General features: G+C 32.6%; 1 protein-coding gene across 4 annotated transcripts in view; it reads right to left on the bottom strand.

Annotated features, from left to right (window-relative positions):
* The window catches only part of trh (PAS domain-containing protein trachealess), a 157,315-nt gene that overhangs the window by 8,649 nt on the left and 124,503 nt on the right, over positions 1-24,163 (bottom strand). For all 4 annotated transcript variants that reach the window (XM_090113548.1, XM_090113549.1, XM_090113551.1 and 1 more), the window contains 4 exons: positions 22,149-22,387; positions 9,635-9,711; positions 6,515-6,604; positions 3,723-3,888 (listed from right to left, as the gene is read on the bottom strand). In XM_090113548.1, coding sequence (XP_089969674.1) covers positions 3,723-3,888; positions 6,515-6,604; positions 9,635-9,711; positions 22,149-22,387 — 572 coding nt within the window. The remainder of the gene's footprint in view (positions 1-3,722; positions 3,889-6,514; positions 6,605-9,634; positions 9,712-22,148; positions 22,388-24,163) is intronic.

The raw sequence follows: 24,163 nt of genomic DNA, 5'->3' as shown, positions 1-24,163 counted from the left end.
ACGAGTAACATAGGCTAGGTTTTATCCCGGAAATCCCACGGGAACGGGAACTATGCGGGTTTTTCTTTGAAAACGCGGGCGAAGCCGCAGGCGGAAAGCTAGTTAGTTATAAACTTTTCTTTTTGTAAATTGTTATTTGCATTGAACAGTAAAGTGTGTTTTTTAATTTCGTTTTTATTATTTATTTTTATTGACTAGTTCTGCGTCAGTCTTTCACTTAAACGATTTGAAACATTGCTACTGTATATACATCGTGTAGAATAGATAGAACCTATTCAATTACCAATTCCTAGAAAAACTCGCGTCACCTATTTGGTTAGATTGCCAAACACGAATCACCCACCTCGCAGATACCGATCAAAAAAGTCTATTTACGTCTCAATAGATAGAAGATACGGCTTTAAAATTCTATTTAAATATCCTTAAACGTTAAGTCATTCAAATATAATTCTGATGGCTTGATTGATTAGCTCGCCGGCTATCTAATTAATTCGTGAATGAATCTTTGGGATCGGTGAAACGACATCACGCCTTAATCGATTTAACGACTATGTTATGGTACCTGAGAAATTGGTCAGTGACTCCCAAAGTTTTGTTGATTTATTCACAAATATATTTCCATAACGAAAGGGTGTCTTTCCACATCAATTTATTTGAAGTAACATTAGAAGTATTCTCATATTAGTTTTCTCGAATTGGTTATGTTTAGAATAGTGTGTTTCTACGTACTTAATATATTTTACATATGTTTTATGTTATTCGACAGTACATATGTAGTTTTAAAATGTAATTAGACAAGACAATGCAGTAGGTATCTAGACAATGAATCATACTGTAACCACCAAATACGCATTAGTTGACTAATTACAGAACTATCGTAACCTTCGTATATCTTGGATTTTCCTGAATAATTTTAAAAGACACGTGGTTTTACAAATCGTCCTTGTAAGCTTACTCATCGTGTGTTTTACCGAAAATTTTTGAATCTGTCATATGTTTTTATGAAGAGTTATATTTTTTGCAAATTGTTAAAATATTTAAAATAGACATTTGACTGCATCCTGGCTGATGTTAAGTAGTTATGCAGTTATCTAGACTAGCTAGAAAGAGCCTATTCGGTCTATACAGTCATGCCTGTCTAGATATGAAATGTTACCGCAATATTAATAATATCGCCAAGTTCATCACCCGTTTTTCAACAACCAATCAATACCGAACTTTCAACACGTTTTCCATAAAGTTTAAGAACCGTCGTTTGCATCCGATCATCACACGGAGCATTTCTACGGCCATCAAAAAGACAATTCACAATTTAATACGCTTTTCGCTCTCAAATCTTCCTTTATTACGCCATTCCACATACAATGATCAGCTGTCACAACGGATCCTGATAGAATTTTTTCCAACTACCCTCATTTTTTGAACGGGTAAATTGAAACTGATTGTGTCGCTAACAATGAGAGGCCGTTAGCTTAGAACCAATTTGTGTAAACTGCCCCGGAGGTTTAGAAACTTTTCGTACGGTGTTTTCTATGTTAACAAGGTTTTTATGTACATTGCTTCATGGTATAATAATTATCAAATTACCTCTCTGATTTAAATTGAAAAAAAGACACATGGGACCAAAAATTACAATAAAAACTGTCACCTAAAAGTCAGCAAATTGTGATTTCACGCAGTTACGTAACGTCTTAATAGTTGCTCTATTTTTTCTCTTTGAATTTGTTATAGATAGAGATTACAATCAATCAGATTCTAAACAAGTGTAATTAATATCCGGTTTTCTTTTTGCTAAGAGATTTCGATTGTTTAAAATGTTACTTATATCGGTTAAAAGTTATTAAGCTTTGCGGTTGTAAGTGTATTATTTTATTTCGTATCTCCATAATACTTGGGTACCACCAGAAGGACAGTACCCGGTCTTTTGGAAGGCTTACGTGGGGACCCAACACGCAGAGGCCCTTTTGAGAGTTTTAATGTATTATGGGACACCAGCCGCAGCCTGCCCGTGACTGCACTATATAGAGATACAGCCCTGGGCAGTCCGCGGCCGATGTAGGACTATTACAGAAAATGGAAATAAATATCTGGACTATGGAAAGGGTTGCTATGTGGACAGGTTACTGGGTGTGGTGGTTATTTTGTATATTGTTGTGTACTTAATAATGTGTTAACAGTTATTTCCTACTATAATATTTTATATTTTCCTATGTACATAATATTGTAGGTATTCTATAGAATATGAGAATTGTCTTATTTATTTTTCTATATTCATGTGTTACACTAATTTATGTATGCTAAAATAATGCATACAGTGAAAAGTATGTAGTAGATATTGTATTTTGTCTATATGTGATAAAAAGGAAAATAATGTAAATTGATTAGTAAAAGTTTTGTGTTTTTTCTTAATTTTAACAAAGAAAGAAAAACCATACACTAGTACAGAGATCCAAAGCTTTAGATATAGCTAATGAAGAATGTTGCAAACATATTTAGGCTATTTAAAGATAAGATCGATCAGACAAATAGTTGAACACATTGAACGAGCGAAACCTGAACACTAACGAAACTTTAATTTTAACAACAATAATAAAAACCTCGAGTGCACTGGACCGAGAACTGCTATTTGTCAGAGAAATTATATACAAGAATTTTTTGCTCATTACAAATTTTAATTGAACTTAGCACCTATCGAGCGAGAAATGATTCCTAGAGGAGACGGAATTATGTCCGCTGTGGCGCCCAGAAATTCAATTTTTCCCATAGCGATGAAATAAAATATTAATCGAAACCATAGAGATGGCACTGGCTCCCCATTGACCGTTTCATAAGTTCTGAACACGGCGTGGCCAATCCATAATCTAATTTCAATTTGATTCAACACTTATTAAAGAAGCTTTGATCGATTCGACGTAGTGAAATAGAGCAGTATGGACTGTACCAACTTCCTATGGCGTAAGACTTTACGGGACATTTTGAACCGGCTTATATTTTTCTGTTATCATTTTTGATAGATAGATAATTGTTATCCTTTATAAATTAAAATTGTAGATTAGATTGTAATTTTTAGGCTGTAGAAAAAAATAAAATCGATCTAAAATTGAATTTAGACATTGAAGAAATTCAGCCTAAGTTTTTATATCGAAGGCGGTACAGTTTATTTTCAAATTTTCATTAAATTTTTGAACTCAAAAATTCAGCTAGATAGATTGACTAACGGTTAGTTTGTCTTTTAATAAATCACCAAGACTTTCGTACTTTTTCTAGAATTTCTAATTTATTCTGTCAGAATAAATCTAGGTCTTAATCTAAATTTGTATGTAAAAAGTAAAGCTATGTTAAACGAGTATAATGAACTTGCAAAAATACGACGAAAGAAATACTTTTATTTCCTTCAATCGACTTTTTGCGTTCGGCATCGTATGTTTGACATCAAAAAAGATTTTAATTTAACCGTTTTTTAAGAGACCAGAAAAACGTTACTGGTTTTCTGTAGGTGAGCAAGAATTTAGCTACTTAACCTATTGATAAATGGATGGTGTAGGATTTAAATTGTATAAAAATAAGATATTTAACATTTTATAAACCCTCAGTTTTATAGATCACCTACGAATTTACGAAAACAGTGATCAAGTTAAAACATCTATTAATTAAACTTATAATTATTATATTTATTTCATAAAACTTAAACAAAATAAATGATTTTTTTTTCAAATACTCACCATCAGGGTTGTTAGTGCCATGCTGGCTTCCCTCTTCACTTCCCGAAGCTGGGCTATTCAACCCCGCCCCTCCTCTCCCCGCGAGAGACAGCCCTAGCTGCTCCGCTATTTCTGCATGATCAGCTTGATGCACGTAGTCGAATATACTACTACCAGTCATTTCTACCTGGTGAGGAAAAGTCACATGAGTATAGTCTATAACTATAAATAGATAAATATTTCAGGACATTTTTCACGCACGGCACTATCTGATCCCTATAAGCTTTTCGCTTGTGTTATGGAAACCAAATGGATACTTATATAGATAATAATACCCAGACACAGAGCAAACATCAATATTCGTCACACAAATATTTGCTGGGTAGGAATCGAACCCACGACCTCTGGCTTGCAAGTGCAAAAACGTGTCTTAAATGTAGCTAAACCTATCTATACTATCCTCTAGTATACCTATATATCTGATACTAACTATATATTATGGGATAATACTATGAAATAACGTCACATTACACAGTCGGCATGACTAAAGATACGAGCATTTATGTAATTGCTGAGAAGTTGAAAACAACGTTTCTAAATTAGGTTAGGTTTGTTTCCATTCATTACGGAAGCTTCTTTTCCTAGCATCGCAAAACTTTTCTTATGTGCCTGTTTTATTGTATTAAGGTTATCCAAGGAGCATTTATCAAGATTATAAAAAAGTTAAAATCCTTGAAAAATGTCATATTTTTCCCAAGGAAATCAGTTGCCACCCGACTTTCCTGACCCTTTCACGGCGTATGCAAATGTTCAAATGAATTTATCAAATATAATTGTGGGACCCTATTAGGCATTCAGGTGCCGTGTATCCGTAGTGATGTGTCGCATGTGAATAGCAGAGACAATAGTGAAGTTACGGTGGTCGTTTCTTAGAAAGATCCCGAGTTTATGGTGTTTACTGATTCAACGATCGGCCGGCCACAAATTTGATTCGTTGACAGCTGTACCTACTGATGTTGAATTGATGTTCGTGTCATATAGCTTTTGATTTAGACATCCTGCAAGCTATTTGAGTATGGGAAAATGTTCAGGAGGAAATCTATACGAGATTGCCGGTATAAATATAATAGCAAATGTTAAAAAAGTTCAAAGTGCTATAGTTGTATTATTGATGTTATGCATTAGCAATGAAGCACGAATAACATCGGTCAATCATTAGATATACGTAGAAGACGTGTCTACGTGGTGACAAACACGTAGCCTGTGTTATCTTTTCCTCATAAACAAAATCTTAGCTGTGCCCTCACGTAAATAATTTCGACCAGAGGGTCTGTACATGTCAAAACAAAAAATAAAGTATCCATTCCCTTGTCTATGAACGAAAATACGATTTCCCATTGTCGGCGTTATCAACGCATCCCGAAAAAATGGGCCTAACAGAATTTAATATAGCTAAGCCTGGCTATAAGAAAGTTGTATGTATTTACCAGGAAGTTTGTGTGTTTTATGTGCACGCACACAGGCGCGGCTCGTGTGAGGTGTTTGAAAGTTTGAAGTGTGTGTAGCAGCAGCATTAGGATGAAGAGCACGCTCGTGCCTTGCCCGAGACGTGACCGGCATCTCTCATTCCTTTCCCCCCATTCGCTGTCTCCCTCGCACCACCCTACAGCCATTTTGGATCAACTGTTTCCCAGTTTTCAGATCTTTCCCATTTCCCTTCAATTTGGGATTTTTTAATTCTAATTTCATTTTGTATATTTTGCTTGAACGTTAATGTGTATATTTTTTATAAATTCCACAACGAGATTTAATTTAATTTTTCTTTACAGATACGAAAAGAGATTTCCAAAGAACCGAATTTCATCTTTGAAGTAAAAAATATACAATTTACATGTATCTTTTTAATAAGTGTCATAAGTCAAAATAAAAGTTGATAACCGTTATGTAGCATATTGAAAAAAATCTTCTTTTCTGGTTTTTGATGCGGTACCTAACATCACCTATCTACCAAATAATTACGATATAACACGTAAAAGCTCACTACCGTATCACGGATAGAACAACAATTCCCATACAGATCTTGTCATGATTTAAAGAAAGGGGTAGTGCGTGGCAGCCTACAACACGTGTCACGATGTTATCTCTCCGGATGTCTTGAGCCGACAAAACTCTGATTGCATCTAACGCAAGCTCTGAATGAAGATGCTGTATACACCTGCGTGGAGATGCGTTCACTAATCATGCTAGTTCATTGTTATTTGTTTAGACGTCACAAAATATGGTTTTCCAGAATTTTAGATAAAATTGCGTGAGCTTTTGTCGAACTTTTTCTATATAGGTTTTACGTGAGTGTAGAGTCAGATAACTAAATATGTTTAATATGGTAAATTTTCTACTATTGATAACCTTCCCTGTAAGCAATATTCAGGGCTATTAACTAAATCCGTCTACCGTAGGGACAAGGAAACGACCAAAAATATGTGGAGAACAGCCCATGTCCATAAACACTACTTTTAGTTGTATCAAGTTGTCGGAGGCGCCTTAATCAATATTATCACTATTATTTTTCGGTACCTTCCTTTAATAGTTTTCTCTAGTAATCTTACTAGAATTTCGCCCATGGCTTAGCCGGTTGCCCGCACAATCAAAATAAATTTTCATGGGAATGAATTATGAGATGTTTTCAGTGACCTCGTAACTATATTCTAGACACAAAAATCATACCATTTAATCGCTTCGCTAATCGTGTTCAACGGCAAACAAACAAAGAAACATTTAGAAAATTAATTAGGATTATAAGTGGATATACTTACTTGTGATAATCCTAAATATATAGACACAGTTTCAGATATGTACAGGAACCTCCCGTCCGCGGCTACAGACAGCGCGAATCCGTCGAGAGACTGCAACAAACATATTTAATTAACATCTAGTGATTAAAGTGTCTCTAGGAGGCTTCTAGAATGTTCTTTGCATAAATTTTCTTTTTATGTTTCGTAAAACGGGGTGTGAAATAGCTTGCATATATTATGCAAAATGGTAAAGTAGTCTGGTCATTTTCATTGCTTAATTAGAGACAACAACATCATGTGTATTGAAAATACACAATATTATAATTTTTATAATTATAATTATTCATTAATAATGATGACCAATAAGCTAAAGCTATACAACAATTACCTACTACAATAACAGCCTCTCAAAAATCCAATCATAATACTACCATTATAATAAACAGGCTAATCTAAACTAAAATAAAAAGAGACACTATAATAACCTTGCACAACTTGCATTTACATCACACATAGTTTTACGAGAGTTAAGAAATGATTAAGAAACGTCAAAAAAATAAATTAACCGACCTACTGCTTTACGCGTCAAGTCTAGCGCCACAAAGCGTATTGTTATTGGTAAGGTCAGCAAAACAAGAACGTTTTACGCTCGTTTATTTATGATTGGAATTATTTAACTGCGTACTTCGATAATGGATTAATATGAAGAGTTCAAAAAAATGAATACAGGGACAAGATAATAATAAATTAATATGTGTAACTTTATACCCGACTGCCCTAGAAGGAGGGTTATGTTTTTCTTAATTGAATTTAGTTCAGTATAAATAAATAGTTATCTACTAAAGAAGGAGTAAAAGTTATGAGTCAATATGTATTTGGTTTTTTTATAAATATCATCTAAAACTGTATTACTTTCACCTGTTGACCGTACCTTGAATAAAAACTATAATAGCTTCATATCCATCGATACTAAATAGAAGGTAAAAAACCTAAACAAATAAAAGTAAGGTGATGAAAAACCTTCTATAATCAACTACCAGATACGCAGAACTAAAGTGAACCTAGAAGAGACAATTCAAATTATTAATACATACTATGGTATCTAAGACAAGATAATTTTGTAAATATTAGATGTCTTTTTCGCACAATGAGTATAAATATACCTACACTGTTTATTTTTCAATTCATGTGAAAGCCTATGGCTGATTTAAAAACATAATATGATTAATGTATTTTCTAATAATGCTAATAAAATAATTGAACATGATCATACGATTTGGGTGGAGGAGATTTAAAGTGGCTTTAAAAACGTAACAGATATTTGCCCTAAAGTCTTTAAAAATTCCTAATTTTATCCAATATTAAATATTAAATATTCTGTTCTGAAATACTTCGATACTTATAGAATGTTCTTATGGAAGTTAGAAATAAAAAGCACACAATAATTTGTCGATTCCATTTCTTTATGTCACAATCGACTTTTTAAATCCGTTATAAAAGTATTTCATTTTTAAGTGGAACTTGTTATTAATCTCGACGGGTGACAATGTACTTTTTATGTGATTAATGAGTTATAATTTACTGTTAGATTTGAAGAAAACTTTTGTGGATCTTAACCCGATTTCGGGCAACAATATTCCTAAACTTTTTAAAAACTAAAAAATGTTTTTTTTTCTAATCGCTGATCTTTTTATGTCACGTCTGAAAAGTCACTCTACATCAAATTACGACTCAAGGCTGTAACCTTGCAATAGTTGCATGTACGTCCCTACTTTGTACAAAAAAAGTACAATACAAACGTTCCCGCTATATTGGATAAAAAAATACCTTTTCTTTGGAATCACGTATTCGTATTTTCAATCAGAACCAAACCGCAACACCCGATATTATCAGAAACTATTGCAAAATGATAACGTGATCGAACGACGGAATAATCGATTTTTTTTAGTATTCCACACCAATTTTGTGATGCAATCGATCAGCTGTGAATAACGTTTTTTCATGACTAATAGGTGTAATTGCTTTTTGTTATTTTTGGTTAGGTGCAATTCCTTTTCTGGTTATGTTCTAGTTCTGCAATTTTTAGGTTATTAATATATTTTTTGGTTATTTGGTTTTAATTGCGTATGATGTGATGTTATTAGTGGTTTACAATATAACTGAGTAAAAAAATTAAGAAGATTCATTGTTACACATATGTACATAGAGGAAGCCGTTTAAGAATTATTATCTATTAAAAGCAATACATTCGAACATAATAATATTTAGTTTTTAATACGGAACCAAAACCGCACAGCTCGAACTTGACCGCGTTTTTTTCGTCAACCCTTTTACAAATTGCCCCAGAAAGTATATATTGGATTAATTTTGTTATGAAATTTGGAGCGAAATCGAGTAAATATTAAATAGATGTTTAGTAATAATAAATTGGAGTATCTCGTTGTATTGTACGTTGGTTATTGTGTATAAAAAGCGTGAAGGTGTTGCGTAAGGCAAAGTCAAGTTCACTTTTCATTGGCTCTCCATTGAAAGTAAACAGAACTGACATAGTTTGTCTGCTAATTATTTTTAAGCTATGAAGACATATTACTTTAAGGCGAGATGGTTATGTAGCTTTTAAAAGCATATTAGATTTGAAAGAAAGTCAGTCCAATAGATGAAGAAATGAATAAAACACTCTATTTCACTAATACCAATAAGCACAAAAAGGCGGCCTTGTCGCTAAAACAGCGATCTCTACCAGGCAACCTTGGGTCGAGGATATTATTAATTATAAATCATATTATTATATTATTATGTATAAATCATGTAGAGATATAGGTTATTATTTTTCCAGTTTCGATTAGCAACATGGAAATAAGTTGATATGTATATTCAAATTATTATTTTCTTAAAATATGTTTTTGAAGTGAAACTTCTTTATCGGGGTTGGAAAAAAATTTAGTGTAACATTTTTTCGTTACGCGTGACATTTTTCCGTTACGCGCCATCTTTTTCTTATCCCTACCACGCGTGATTCGACGTATTTCTGTAAAGTTGCATATAGTAAATAATTTTTTGAAAAATAAGGTCATAAAGCAGTTTCACTTCTTACGTGTGTACACTATTACACGCACACATTTTTTATTATTATGAACTTACCTGAAGAATATGAGTGCCTTGATGTTGCTCAAACAACTCCATCGACATACCGACCCCCGTTCTTCTGTTTTGAGCACCTGCAACAAAATAAAAAATGTTAAAATCATTTTGTTACAAAATACGTTATTTTTTGACTTGTAGGACTGTGCTAGAAAATGTTGTTTCAATTGGGTTAACTGGAAAAAATTAATGTCAGATATATTGGCAATTTTCAGGTTTTTGACGTAGGAATGTTATAGAAAGGTTATAGATCATATAGATATACTTTTGGCTAAATAATAATGGTAATATTTTGAAAAGGATAATTTTCGTTTGTCAAACTTGTGCAAAATTTTATCAAGCATTAAAAATGTTAGTAGGATATAAAGTTTTGACTAAAAATCATAGCCTTAACGGCTCAAGGAAAACCACAACAAAATAAACTCATCCACTATCGAAAGAGGAAGATAAATTAAATCTTTTTAAGAATATATTTATTACTCAAACACATATAAAACAAAGGAAGTGTGTGTAATATGATACACACAGATACTATCAAAGGGCTTGTGACACACGGACAGTAGCTGAGAGAAGTTATATTATTTATTATCCTACTAATAATATAAATGCGAAGTTTGTGTGTATGTTTGTTACACGTTAAAACAGCTGGACAGATTTAGATGAAAATTTAAATTAATATAGTAATTAGAATTACTAATGATATTTGATTTTGCCCTTGATTTAGATAGTGTTTTACAGTTTTATTACGTGTTTTATACTTTTATTTAGGTGCGTTGAGATAAAAATAGAAAAAAAAAGGAAATCTTAAGTATAACAGCGAAAGTAGATCTGTTTTTCTGTAGGCTTTCACTCATTTTTTACTGCGCCTTTCACGGTTTAAGTAATTTAATGATCGGATGTGCATTTTCCTTGTAATTTGTATTTTCCAACCATATAATTTGTATTTTACAAGAAATACGTATTAGATTAAAAAAAAAATGTTCCATGATATAGCTTTGTATGAATCAAAATTAAAAACAAAACTTATATTATCAACAAGTTTTTCTACAATGAATTAATGAAATATAGCTATGGAAGGAGAAGTAGACTAGAATTAAAGATTCCAAGTTCACTTAGTCTTAAAAAAAAACTGAACGCAGGTAAATCATCCAGTTTTTTTACTTCCTAAAAATAACTTTTTATTTTTAACTTCAAATAAATAAACTCAAACTCAAACATTTATTTATTTAAAACTTTTTATAAAAGCACTTTTGAATCGTCATATCATTTTTTAACATTAACCACCGATTCGGAAAGCAGTATCTATGGAGAATATAAAAATCTTCTATTCCTTCTTATATGTTAAGTAACTTTTTTGTTATAATGTCTAGGTGAATCGATTTATCATCCTGAAACTCTGAATTCTAAATTTCATGACAATCGTTTGAGCCTCCGAAATTCAGATTATATAAATACAAGAACTAGCTTTCCGCCCACGGCTTCTCCTTAATGGCTTCTACGGCAAGGAAATTTCGATGCAAATGAGATGTTTCACTTCGCTAAAAAGTCCACTCTCTAATTGGCCCCCTTCACTATGGGCAGCGTTGGGCGATTAGAGGCAATCACGATAGTGTAGAGGTCCCAAATGTCTATGATGATCATTCATAATCACCATAATGGCGGCAAACATATCGATTATCGACTATCATATGTTGGGCCAACACTCTCGATCGTTAAGAGGGCCCATTAAATATAATTAATACAGTATACAGGTCAAAAAGTTTGTCACAAAGCCACGTCATTGCTATAGCAAGGACACGCATGTCCGTCCGTCGTGACGTCGGCCACGGACAGACAACACGACCAGCGCAACACTAGTGCACACGTTTCGAATTACTTCACGTTCACGAGTACGCTTTTTATGTTACAGTGTGTACTGGGCTTTTGAATCGGGATTATCGGCTGGATATTGAAGGGTTGACGTTTTCTATGGCATCTTCTTTACGTTGGCTATCCTGGTTAATAGTCAGTTTTCTCAATATATCGTCACATCATTTTAAATTCCCACATATAATAATTATTTTGTGATTGAACGTGGTATATACTTTGGTATATCTAACAATCGTGAAAAGCATGACCTGCAACTATTTACAAAGAAAAAAATTTAAAACATCAATTTTTATCTTCATGTGAAACACAATTAATTAGCATTACGAAACTTTTCAAGTACCTACCTTATATCTAAAATAATTCCAATCTAGAATGTTCTAAAACTTTACAGTTAGCGAAACAATGCTTTAAATACATTGTCATATCAACCGACTGTAACATAATAACAAAATGAAATATCGGTTACTGTGACTTTATCAAACGAGGGTTTCCATAATTCTGGTTTGTGGCGAAAACATAATCTATACTTATAATAAATCTGTAGAGAGGCCAATTCTGTACATGAAATATATTTAAAAAAAAACTATGAAGGGGTGATAAGGGATCGCTACTGATGCCAAAAATGCAATCAGTAAAATTTTTGTCTGTCTGTCTGTCTGTCTGTCTGTATATTCGTTATAGAAACAAAAACTACACGACGGATTTTAACCAAATTTGGCACAATTATTCTTCATACTCCTGGGCAGGTTATAGTAAAAGAATCATGTAAATCGGTGTAGAAACACCAAAGTTATACATGAAATACGCTATAAGTCATCGCGCGAGAATACAGAATCATGCAGCCATAAGGATTATTTTTGTGTATCAGTTGCCGCGTTCGACGCGCTTCGCGGCGGGAGCTATAAAAAGGCGGCGGGTCTGCACCCGTTTCGCGTTGTCACGGCATCACGTGTGAACGGCTGAACCGATTTCGATAATTCTTTTCTATTATATTCCTTGAAGTACGAGGATGGTTCTTATGTAGAGAAAACGTAAATATGTACCACGGGCGAAGCCGGGGCGGACCGCTAGTTAATAATAAGAATATAAAATTAAGGCGTATGTATTACATTTATTAATTACTTAATTCTTCTATGCATGAATTATACGTAGAATTTGAATAAATTACATATTTAATTGTTTCAGTAATTATAACTTTTCAAATTGGCTGTAAATCAGCTTAAAATATGAAACATATATAGCTCTTTTTGTGTAACTTTCGGCATTACTATTTGATAATTGCTTGCAATAACGATCAAATCAACAGAATTACTGAAAATTTTAATAAATATAAGGACTCCTTTTGTTCTCCCAATTTCAAAATCATTCGTATTTCGAAAAATTTAATGCTCCGAGCTTTATACTAAGTAACTAACAGTTAACCTCCCTTTACAAGTCTTACTCAAAGCATATTACAACTGTACTAATACCTACAGATTTATATTATCTCTGCTTAGCAAAAAATCCCACAACTAAGCCCACAAACCACCAAATAGATATACCCGCTAGTCGGCAATATCAAAGACAAACTCTCTCTGTTTTGTTGAATTAAATCGTAATAAAGCACACGGCTCGGGTATCTCGCATCGCTTAAATATGGCTTGTCCTAAACAGCCATGTGAATTTTATTTTTATCAGTGTAAAGTCACATGGCCATCTGATAATGCCTTACCTTATAGCAGAGATAATATAATACAGCTAAAAGTTTATAGTTATATTGCTTTTGGCATGTTCGCTACGTGAGTTTAGTTTCACGTTGTTTATGGTGTCAATTTTTGCGATGTTCATTTCCATGTTTAAATAAAAAAATTGTAGGAATAGTAGAGAAAAAAACGTTGATTGTGTTTGCATCAGTTTGTAGTTAAACGATAGTTGGTATCTCAAGTTGCTTTGCAACTTAAAGTGGATTTATATTACATATTGTTTTATTTTACATATTGAAAAAGCTCTACAAAATAGAGCTTTTTCAATATGTAAAGCAACGTTTTTTCTATTATTTTACTTCAATTATTACATTGCAATTTGCATTAAACCTTGCAGTGATTGTTAACCTTACCTTCTTAATAAAACAAGTGATAACTGCGTTAAAAACAACCGACTTCAAACTTGCACTTGCAACATTTACAAATACAGACAAAAATGCTAATAAAATAAAAACTACTGGGCCTATCCGAATAAAATTTTTATGGGACACATTCGACACCATCCTGCATCGAACAAAAAAAGAATCACGTAAATCGGTTCAGAAACCTTGGAGTAATCGGTGTACATACATAAAAAAAAAACATACCGGCCGAATTGATAACCTCCTCCTTTTTTTGAAGTCGGTTAAAAATAAAAATATATTCAAAAATTGATCTCCATTGCCCATTTAAATATATTTTAAAATACATATCTATACCACTTTTTCCACTCCCAAATCTAAATTCGCATTCCGTACGATCAATTTGTTATTACATAAGGTAGAAATGCCATTTATTTTACTCGATCGACCCCACGAACAAATTTTTATTAAGGCAGCTAAGACTGCGTATAATTTTCTCATTATGGTATAGCGAGGTATTACCAAAAGACGGATCTTGGTGTTATTATGACTGCAATTTGAGACAGTGTTAATAAAGTCACATTAACGCTAAGTTTTTAATATTACGCCATTAAAAGTTTCTGACAACGTTTTTGGGTGCAAGGAAGGGTATGTTGTATATTTGTAGGTTATGTTGATACTTCATAGGGATTCATGTATTGTTAGTAGATATGTTAATGTTAAGAAGTATAATATGATGACTATGCACTTTATGAAGTAGCAATGGATTTAGTGGGAAACATAGTCGAACTTTGAAAAAATAATATAAAAAAAATCACTGGGGAAAAAATAATAATATCGGCTTCTGAATTAGCATTATAATACATCCTCATAATGGTGAAATTGCACCTTTTTTAAATAACAAACGCCACATTTTATCTCTTTAAAATTGTATTTTCTTTATATTTAACCAAAGACAACATTTACCAAATTGCGTATGGTGCGGTAAATCCTCATTTTTATTGCAAAAAAGCAATAATTTATCTGTATTTGTCCATCGGACATGTGCGGGCAGTGCTAACATTGACTGGGGGTGTTTTCTCAGTGCCAAATTAAATAAAACTCACGCCTAATAGAGGGTTCGGTTATCAATGGTTTGACCAACTGTGAAAGAAAGTATGCGGTTGAACTTTTTAAATACCACTTAAAAAATTTAATGGCTATTTCTTTTCATGCATGTTATTACATCACTCTATTGAGTGATGTAGTAAATTAATGTATGTATGTATTATTACAGTTGTTTATTGTTAAAAACATAACACTGTAAGTAACTGTAAACAAGGTGTAGAGTCATTTTTGTAGAGCTCAAAAGTCTCAGCTTATATTTGAAATTATAAATTATATATTTGAAAAATACGTGAAAAAAAAAATAATTTTAAATTTAAAATACTTAGTTTTAAATTTAATATTTTTTGAACTACCGACAGGCATTTATTAATATGTTTTATTGGAAATTGAAAACTATATCCTCTATAGTTTATATCATTAAATATGCCTATAGAATAAGGTACTTACCTAATAGTTATATACCTATTAGTTAAGTGTAAAATTAGGTACCTACTAGACTTAAAAAAATTTCAGCATTTCAGTAACTGCCAATCTAAACACCCATACAATAAATATAGCACAGTGTGTCCGACATCTTAGAGGAGCAATAAATAAAATGGTCTAGTGTTGATTGGCAACCCCCAGAGGCAACACTTGACCGACCCCTAATGAAGAATTACCTCCCTTTGTCCGCACTTGAATACACAGACTTGAATATCCATTTATTGAGAACTTTATGTTATATTTATCAAGCTTCTTAGAAAAAATCATAATTCTGATGCTATGTGTAATCTGTTACACTTAAACTTTAGATGGTCATTTAGTAAGAAGGATACGTAAAGGGATCGTATGTATCAGGCTGCCAATAAATAAACTGTAAAAAGATAGACCAATGAAAATACAATCGAAGCAAAGCTTTTTGTTTGTGCGACTCTTAAGACACATATTTTAATAAAATGAAGAATTTCTTTAAACAATAAACAATAAAAACTCAATCCTGTTTCAATTCATACACATTTAAAATTACATAACACCAACTTCCGATACATTAGATCGATTCTATCAAATATAAAGTGAGAAATACCGAAAAATCACTACAGCGGAACATAATGAATTGTAACTAGCCAATTACACGGGCGAATAACCCTTCCATCGTCTGGGGTCGGACTGACCGGACGGACGATCGATACTAAATAAAAATAGCTGCAAAATCCCGGAAAAGGGCACATTATTCAGAACACGTACTGTCAATATAGATTCGCACAGGGCGATGATTGTGATGCACCGACGAGGGAAAAATGCTCCCAAAACTATACATTGAAAATAATGCGTATTTTGCAGCGCTGTGCGGCATATTGACGGGGATATTTGAAAAATTTATTGTTATAATTAAACTTTATTTTATAGATTTATACCGTTTTAATGAGTCAACGTAATAATACGTGTAAAGTTATTTATTTGAATCCGAACAATCAATTGTATTCTAATAGGTGGTTACAGTACGAAAAAGTTTATAAGAAAGGGGTTTAGAGCGCATTGTTAAAGTGTATTTACTAAGGGTTAGGGTTGAGTTCATTATGGGCCGGATTAGCAGGTTAACTCGAGAAGAGATCAAGGAATTCAGCGAAGTATTAAAGGGTTAGAAAAGAAGAGTTTTTTCTTGACATACTTGTTACATTTATAGTTCTCTTAAAGTGTATGAAAATATTATAAAATTACGAAAATTCAGAAAGATCTATGTTTTTACATAGTTTATTATCCTTTATTTAACTTACGTTATGACGAAAACATCTCAATAAAAACTTCACAAACCAACTGAATAAAAGGTCTCTCTGACCCAAACTTTCAGATATTCTCTACAGCGTTGGCGGGTTAACAAAATTTCCAATATTTCGTAGCGGGTGTCGTTTTGTCCGTGTTCCCTTTATTTATTGTTATTTTTCTATTTTGCCGGCAGATGTGCCACGATATGATTTACAACGGTCTTGTATTAAGGACACGGGAATTACAAGAAAAGTGAGGTTATGTTTTTCTATGGATTAGGGTTATGCGAAGTTTATCTTCTTTTAGGGAAAGTAGAAATTTGGAATAAATGATTCATTTAGTTTTAGAGGCAGATGTTTTTGTATGTGATTATTAGGATCTTTGATTTCCATTCAATACAACATAATTATTAGTTATGTACCATAATATGGAAATTGTAAATTTATTTAAATTCTTATAATTTTTTACTGGAAAAGTCTATACTTTTGTTTAAGTTCAAGGGATATCTAAACGCTTTCCATAATAAAGTAAGAATCACAGCCAACGAATTTTCTTAAAAAATCATACAAAATACGCACTATAAAGGAAGGAATCAGTATCATGTTCAACACCCCATACCATAAATCAGTGCTGCCACCACGCGGCCATATGGGGAACTAACATGTGTTTACCGCGAAGTTAATTTGTCGAATTTATCTGCTTGTCTCCTGATATTGTATTGAGAAATATGGCGCTTTGTGATGTATGAGCTTTATTCTGTGTACAAATAGCGAGGTTATTTTGCTTCTTATAATTTGTAAGTAACATTTAGAAATAGGTAGATGTTAAGTACCTACCTATATTAATGTTTAGATTATGATAGTATGTTACGCGATTTTTTTTACTATTAGTAACTATTAGTACTAGTACATATTATTATTTCGAAAGATTTATAATTTTTTCCAGAACGTTTGATAGAGCCATGGAATGTTTTATAGGCTTTTGTACAGACTTGTAAAAAAAATAGAGCTAAAAAGTTTGTGTGGCAAAAGTCATGTAGCGTACGTAAGAGAAGCGGCTAAAGTAAACTAGTTTGCATATAAATTTAAATGAATGATGCGATATAAATTTAATTGAATTATGCGATATAATTTTTGAAATTAGCATGTGGTAGGAACACTATTAGGAACGTATCCAAAACGTTTGAAGCTTTAGCCTAGCCTACATAAATAAATTATTCCACATAACCGAGAGAACTGTCAAATGTAGCCTATTATTCAATTATCCTCATTACAAACTGACAATACGAACTAATTTGACATCTGTTGACAGTTTCGCTAATGGTGGTTGGATTTTGAATCTGTTTATACTACGAGTGATTGTTTTACTACCGTATATTAGCTCCATTTATAATGGAAAAAAGGAAAAGTGTATTTTGGTAATAGCCATTACAATGTAATTTGTTTGTTAAATTGACTCTACATTATAATCTATTGTTCATTATTAATCTTTGCAAATTTTTTGTCGTGCAATAAAAAAACGAATCACTACAGATAACACACAAACAAATCTAACTAAAAAAATTTACATTATTACCCAACCAAATTCCAAAATAAACACGACAGCATTTAAATACGCTTATGCAATATCGAATTACATCAGGCAAATTGTAAAAGACACCGACATTAATAAAATGTATAATTACTCAGGCAACCCCACTGTAACAATAGGCGGGGAATTGGGCCAAAATTTTTAATCTAATCAATTAACAATCACTGCTAGCGATACAGCGCTTGTTAGCGCTGCTTATTTGACGAACGTGACTTGTTTTATTCAAATGGGGTTGGTTTGACGATTTTATGGCGCTTCATTTGCTGGAGGTTCTTGTGAGCTTTGGGAGTGCTGCATTATGTATAGTGCGGTATAGTTTAGACAAGTCCGTCTTGCTTAGTTTTGAGAGGGTTCCAGAGTACTGCAATGTTTCAATTATAGAGTTACTAGCGACCCGCCCCGGCTTCGCACGGGTGCAATCAAAGAATATACTACTCTCTCTGGTGCAATGCTGATATTAATTACTAAATACACTACAGAAAAATTGTGAACGTTGTATAGGTATAAAAATATAGCGGCCCGCTCCGGCCTCCGGCATCGCACGGGTATAAAATACATAGCCGGGCGGCCGCAAACGCTACGTCCTGCAATTTTTAAATCTGTAATATCTTCGAAAATATTCACTTAAATCATACGGTGTAAAGGGCCATATAGATCTATATTAAATGAACAATGTATCCATGGTATTTAATTGGTTAAGGATTAATGCTGTATTGGTTAAAATCGCTTCGAAAATTAGCCATTATTTGTCGTAAAAAGTAAATGACAAAAAAAAGTTATTGTGGGTTATCCATAAGAGATAGACATATACCATCGCGGACTTTTCTGTAGACCTTTTCAATGTGTATAATACTTAGTACATTATTTTGATAAAACTCGTAGGGTTCAGCCTGCGTTTGCAATGTAAGCGGAATAAATGTAATTTTTTACGACATCACATTAGAAACCTCAAAAATAACAGTACTTCTCCACTACTTAATGGATCTTATTATACATATAAACCTTCCTCTTGAATCACTCTATCTATTAAAAAAAACCGCATCAAAATCCGTTGTGTAGTTTCAAAGATTTAAGCGTACAAAGGGACATAGGGACATAGGGACATAGGGACATAGGGACAGGGAAAGCGACTTTGTTTTATACTATGTAGTGATGAGGTAGGTGGTTACCTACTGGTAAAACCCAAGGCAAGTAAATTTAATTTAGCTTTTATAAATCAGCTGTAAAAATACACAATCAAATGTATAATATAATGTCAGATAAGCTTTATTTATAACCAGCTTCCGCCCACGACTTTGTAAGTGCATCCCCGTTTATCCCCGTTCCCGCAAGAATTTCGGGAAATCCTTTCTTAACGGATGCCTACGTCCTAACATCTACCTGCATGCCATATTTCAGCCCGATACGTCCAGTGGTTTGGGCTGTGCGTTGATAGATCACTATAATATCAGTCACCTTTGAGTTTTATATATATAGATACACATGTGGTGAGTCGGTATTGTTTATAATTTTCCTTTTAATTAAGATAATAGATCGCTATTTAAGTGGGAGTGGATAGAATATATGATTAACCAATTTGCATACTACAGTGATGAATGTCAGTACCATAATTACATGTTACCTACTGTTTTGTTTACAGGATAAATAGCATTTTATATCATTGTAAATATAAAATGTAAGCACAAGAATATACGTAGGTACTTTTCTTTGTAAAGTTATGTTTTATACTGATTTTTGTGATGTGGAAGACAATAATTATTAATAATTTTACAAGGGATTATGCTGTATTTTGATTTCTCCTATATTTTAAACTAGCTTTCCGCCTGCGGCTTCGCCCGCTTTGTCTGAAACCTAATAAATTATATTCTAAAACCTTCCTCTTGAATAACTCTATCTATTAAACAAAACCACATCAAAATCCGTTGCGTAGTTTTAAAGATTTGAGCATACATAGGGACAGATAAAGCGACTTTGTTTTATACTATGTAGTGATATGCACTTAGAAAACTCTATTAAACACAAAACAAAACACGAAATATATCAAAGCATTTCCAAATAGATGTACTATTTAAAGTACCACTTCAAATCGTACGTGAGGCAAGAAATACCAAAATTACCCCAAAAAATGCCACACAATTTTGACACCCTAAACGCTCATGTTTTATCGTCGAATATTTTTTATTTTAATACAGCTTCTGACTATAGGTGGGTTTGAAATCGAGTTAAAATGACAGTGGCGTATGTAGTGATTCTCTTCGTGGCCGCATTAGTCGCAAGGGGATGAAAATTGGATTTACTATGGGGCATGTTAGTACACTTGTTATGAATTTGCTGTGTAAGCTTTTGGGCTTTTTGTCTTTTTTATAGATAGTGAGTAAAGATTCAGATAATATTAAGAATTAGAAAAGGAAAAGAAAATATAAAAATAAATGTACTAACATGGTATTACGTTGAAATATTAAAAAAAATAGTTTGATGCAATACGAGTCAAGGAATTCATTTAGTTGTCGTATTATATATCTCTTAATTATCTTATTAGTGGGCTTTCAAATAGCTTTTATTTCTAAAAACACTCTCTACAATTTCGTTTTCGCAAGAAAAAACTATTCAGCTACATAACAGAGCAGAATACTAAATCTTAATCAGTTTAAAGAATGCACAAAAAGAGAGTTAGTTAAACCAAATGAAGCCACATGTGCCACGTTTGTTTTATAAAACAAATGTTTATTTTACGGCTATGGCATAGGTAATTTATTTATTTGAAGCATTGCGGTGTCCCCACGGTGCATTTATTCGCGTGTACGCTTCGCTTCGCTTCGCTTCGCTTCGTGATTTACCCCAAGCTTGGGTTCTTTATTAAATTCGTTTTTTTGGCAATTTTTAGTTATTCGTAGTGTTGAGAAAATTCTTAGAAAGCTTAGAAGAAATGTAAATGGTATAATGTAATATGGATTTTGCAATTGATTTAATAATAAATTGTTTGATTTTATTTGTTTGTTCTAGGAAATATAATCAACATTCTTCTCATCATATAAAGTTATTATGATATTTTTATACGGATGATAATGCAAGTTTGCAGTACCTAATATAGTCTTATTTTGACATAACTTCAGTGAGGCAAATATAAAACTCATAAAATATATACCTATAATAAGAAAGTACCTAAACTTAAATATAGGTGTCGCATCGATTTTCCCATACGGGCATTACAATCTTATCAGGTGTGTTTTGCTCGTATCTATTATAAAAACTATATTGCTAAAGCAAGCAATAACCGACCATTTCTTTGCACAAAACTATCATATCTGAAAGTTCAGTCACAAAATAAATAGTACAAATTCAGTATTAAAATAAATAAAAAAACATTCACAACTTGCGCACCGTACAGGAGCGACATAACACGGTTAGCGCCGACAATGACTTGACGAAGGCAAATCTGATTTGCGAACCCTCCTCAGTTATTTTAAGGCACTCACTCATTTTGCATAGGGTGTACCAATGGGCTATTTGTGCCCACAATATGCTCTCGTTATTGGTTTTGAATCCTTTTATATTTATTAATAAAGTTAAATGTGCAAAGGAGTTGGAATATGAACATAAAATTTATTAAAGAAGTGTATTGTAAGCGTTGTAAGCGTTGTTGGTGGTCAATGTTAAAAATATGTACCTATGACGTTTCAAAAGTGCTTCTAGAAGAAGTCTAATTGAATAAATAAATGTTTGAGTTTGAGTTTGTTTTGAGTTTGAGTTGAAGATGTACTGTAATTTTGATTATTAACTAAAGACTTAATTATGTTAAAGGTGGAAAAGATATTCGAATTCAAAACTCTTGTACGTTGATTTTATCTTATTAAACATTACTTTTTTTGTCTACTAATGCCAATAGTTGCTTAAGGAAAAAAAATAATACATCTAAATATAAGCTTGATTCTTGAATTTATATTTTTGGTTTTATGGCATTCAAATGCTTTATAAAGCTTGATTCTTCGTAAAACTGTCTCCGACCGTACAGATCACTTTACAAATGCTTACTACTAAAATATAATTAAGAATAATACATAGTTTAAAAGACTAATATTCTACACCTATGACTATTTATGAAGATATTTCAATAAACCTCACCTTTCAAAGCCTTGCTAGTCGGTGGAGTATCCCTGCTCCACGGTGGATCGCCATGTCCGGAGAAATCCCGTAGCTTCAGGTAGCTTATAGTCAGCCTGATGATGGAGGCTTTATCCAGCTGGCTGGTGATAGCAGCTGGAAGGGGCAGCATCTTCGCCAGCTCGTAGAACTCGTAGTTTTCCTTCCCGCGCCGTGAGCGAGCTGCGTCTCGGCTTTTCTCTTTTCGTAGCTCGAGGATGCTGTAAGGAGAGGGATGGTTAGGTTTTTGTCTATTTGATGAGAAGCGTGATGTAGAGATTGGTTATTTTTAAAAAAGACAGATTAATTAAATAGCAGCTTAAAGTTAGCATACAAATGGCCTATTGGGTCAAGAGCCATCTCGCCCTTTTTAAGGTAGGTACTAAAGTGTATTTTGAATATATTAAATAATGTTCAACAAAAATTAATTAAATCTATGGCAATTAGATAAAGTTTGAAAAAAATATTTTAAATGACGAGAAACATGTTTAGATTGGTGTTAAAATAATGAAAGAAATTCATTATTTTACACATTTATACGTACACAGAAAACAAAATACATAAAATTATTCGTTATGATAAGAAAATTTTATTTTTCTTATGAGTAGATACCTAATATTATCTATTTTTGAAATCATTTCCTTATCTTTCTTTTACAATTTCTATGTAGGCATATACATATAATTATATATTTTAGTATACTGTAATTAATAAATCTTACTTCAAACTTAAAAACAGCGTACATCAAACACATTCAAATACAAAAAATTCTAGAAAATGCGCATGCGTATAGAAAAATCTATTATTACACTTATCTACACATCAAAGTGGATATGCTAATAACACAAAAACAGGTTATATTACGAATAAAACACGCTATAACTTATAAAGTTATAAAGTACGTATATATTCATATCGAGTGGGTGTAGCCGCGCCCTAACCCGCCCTACGCCCTAATGAGCTTATTTTAATCACTGTGTATTTTATTTTTTAAAATGGTAGGTTTTATTTTTTAATTCGTGGTGGATGGTTTTTGATAGCTTTCTATTTGGGAATAGATTAAGGAGGTACATTTGTTTCGATTAACGTAAGTGCACTAATTCATCCTATCGTAAAATATGATTACGAATTAAACTTTCAATGAACTTTTTCAGTACTAAATTTAGGCTTCATTAAAATTGTTTCAAATGAATAATTTCAATCAAATAATATGCAATAGAGGACCTATAGCATGGCATGACCTATAACATAGCATTGTTTCAAATGTAGAGTTTAAAATGAATATCTAAATTTAATAATATTACAAAAAAAATTGAAAAGTTCGTGCAAAAAAGATTGGACATCTGTATGCTTAAATCTCGGATTAATATTATGGAAGCCTGTCTTTATTTATCATTTGTACCTTATGTTATTATTAAAAACGAATTCATATTATCTTTGAAAATGATAAAGTGTTATTTTTGTATTTGTAAGATTTTCAGAAATATTCATCATCAATAATGACATTTCTATTTTCCAATGTATTTCACATGAAGTACCAATGTACATGCTATGTCCACCCTACTGGATACTTCTAAGCATTTCTCAAAGCCAGACTTCGTAAAATTACCAATTTACAATAAACAAAGGTAAGCATTAAGACAGGCAGGGGCAGTAAACCTTTGGTGCGGCGTAAGCGATCCCGTGATGGGTTTTGTTTTACGATCGAGCTCGATTACAACGCTCCCGAGAGTGCTTGCTTTATTGTCACCTGAGTAAGGTCATTTGGAAACAGCTATCTCGCACGTTACATATAAAGGCCTCTTTGAAAACATAGATTTGTCCACTTATTCCAAAATATGACGTCATTATCAAACATGAAAGCCAAAGCTTACGTAATGTATTGCCTACGTTTATACCCAATACAATAACCTTATCAAAACAACAGCTTAGGGACTAATAACTCTTAAAAATAAAGAAAACGTAAGCGGACCTTTGTTCGATTAGATCTAAATTTC

Source organism: Colias eurytheme, chromosome 20 (genome assembly GCF_061535395.1).
Source record: "Colias eurytheme isolate Ceu_HAF_F1 chromosome 20, ilColEury1 Martin Lab GWU primary, whole genome shotgun sequence".
NCBI classification, from domain to species: domain Eukaryota; kingdom Metazoa; phylum Arthropoda; class Insecta; order Lepidoptera; family Pieridae; genus Colias; species Colias eurytheme.
Note: the sequence above shows the minus strand (reverse complement) of the source record. Positions and strands in the feature narration are given on the sequence as shown.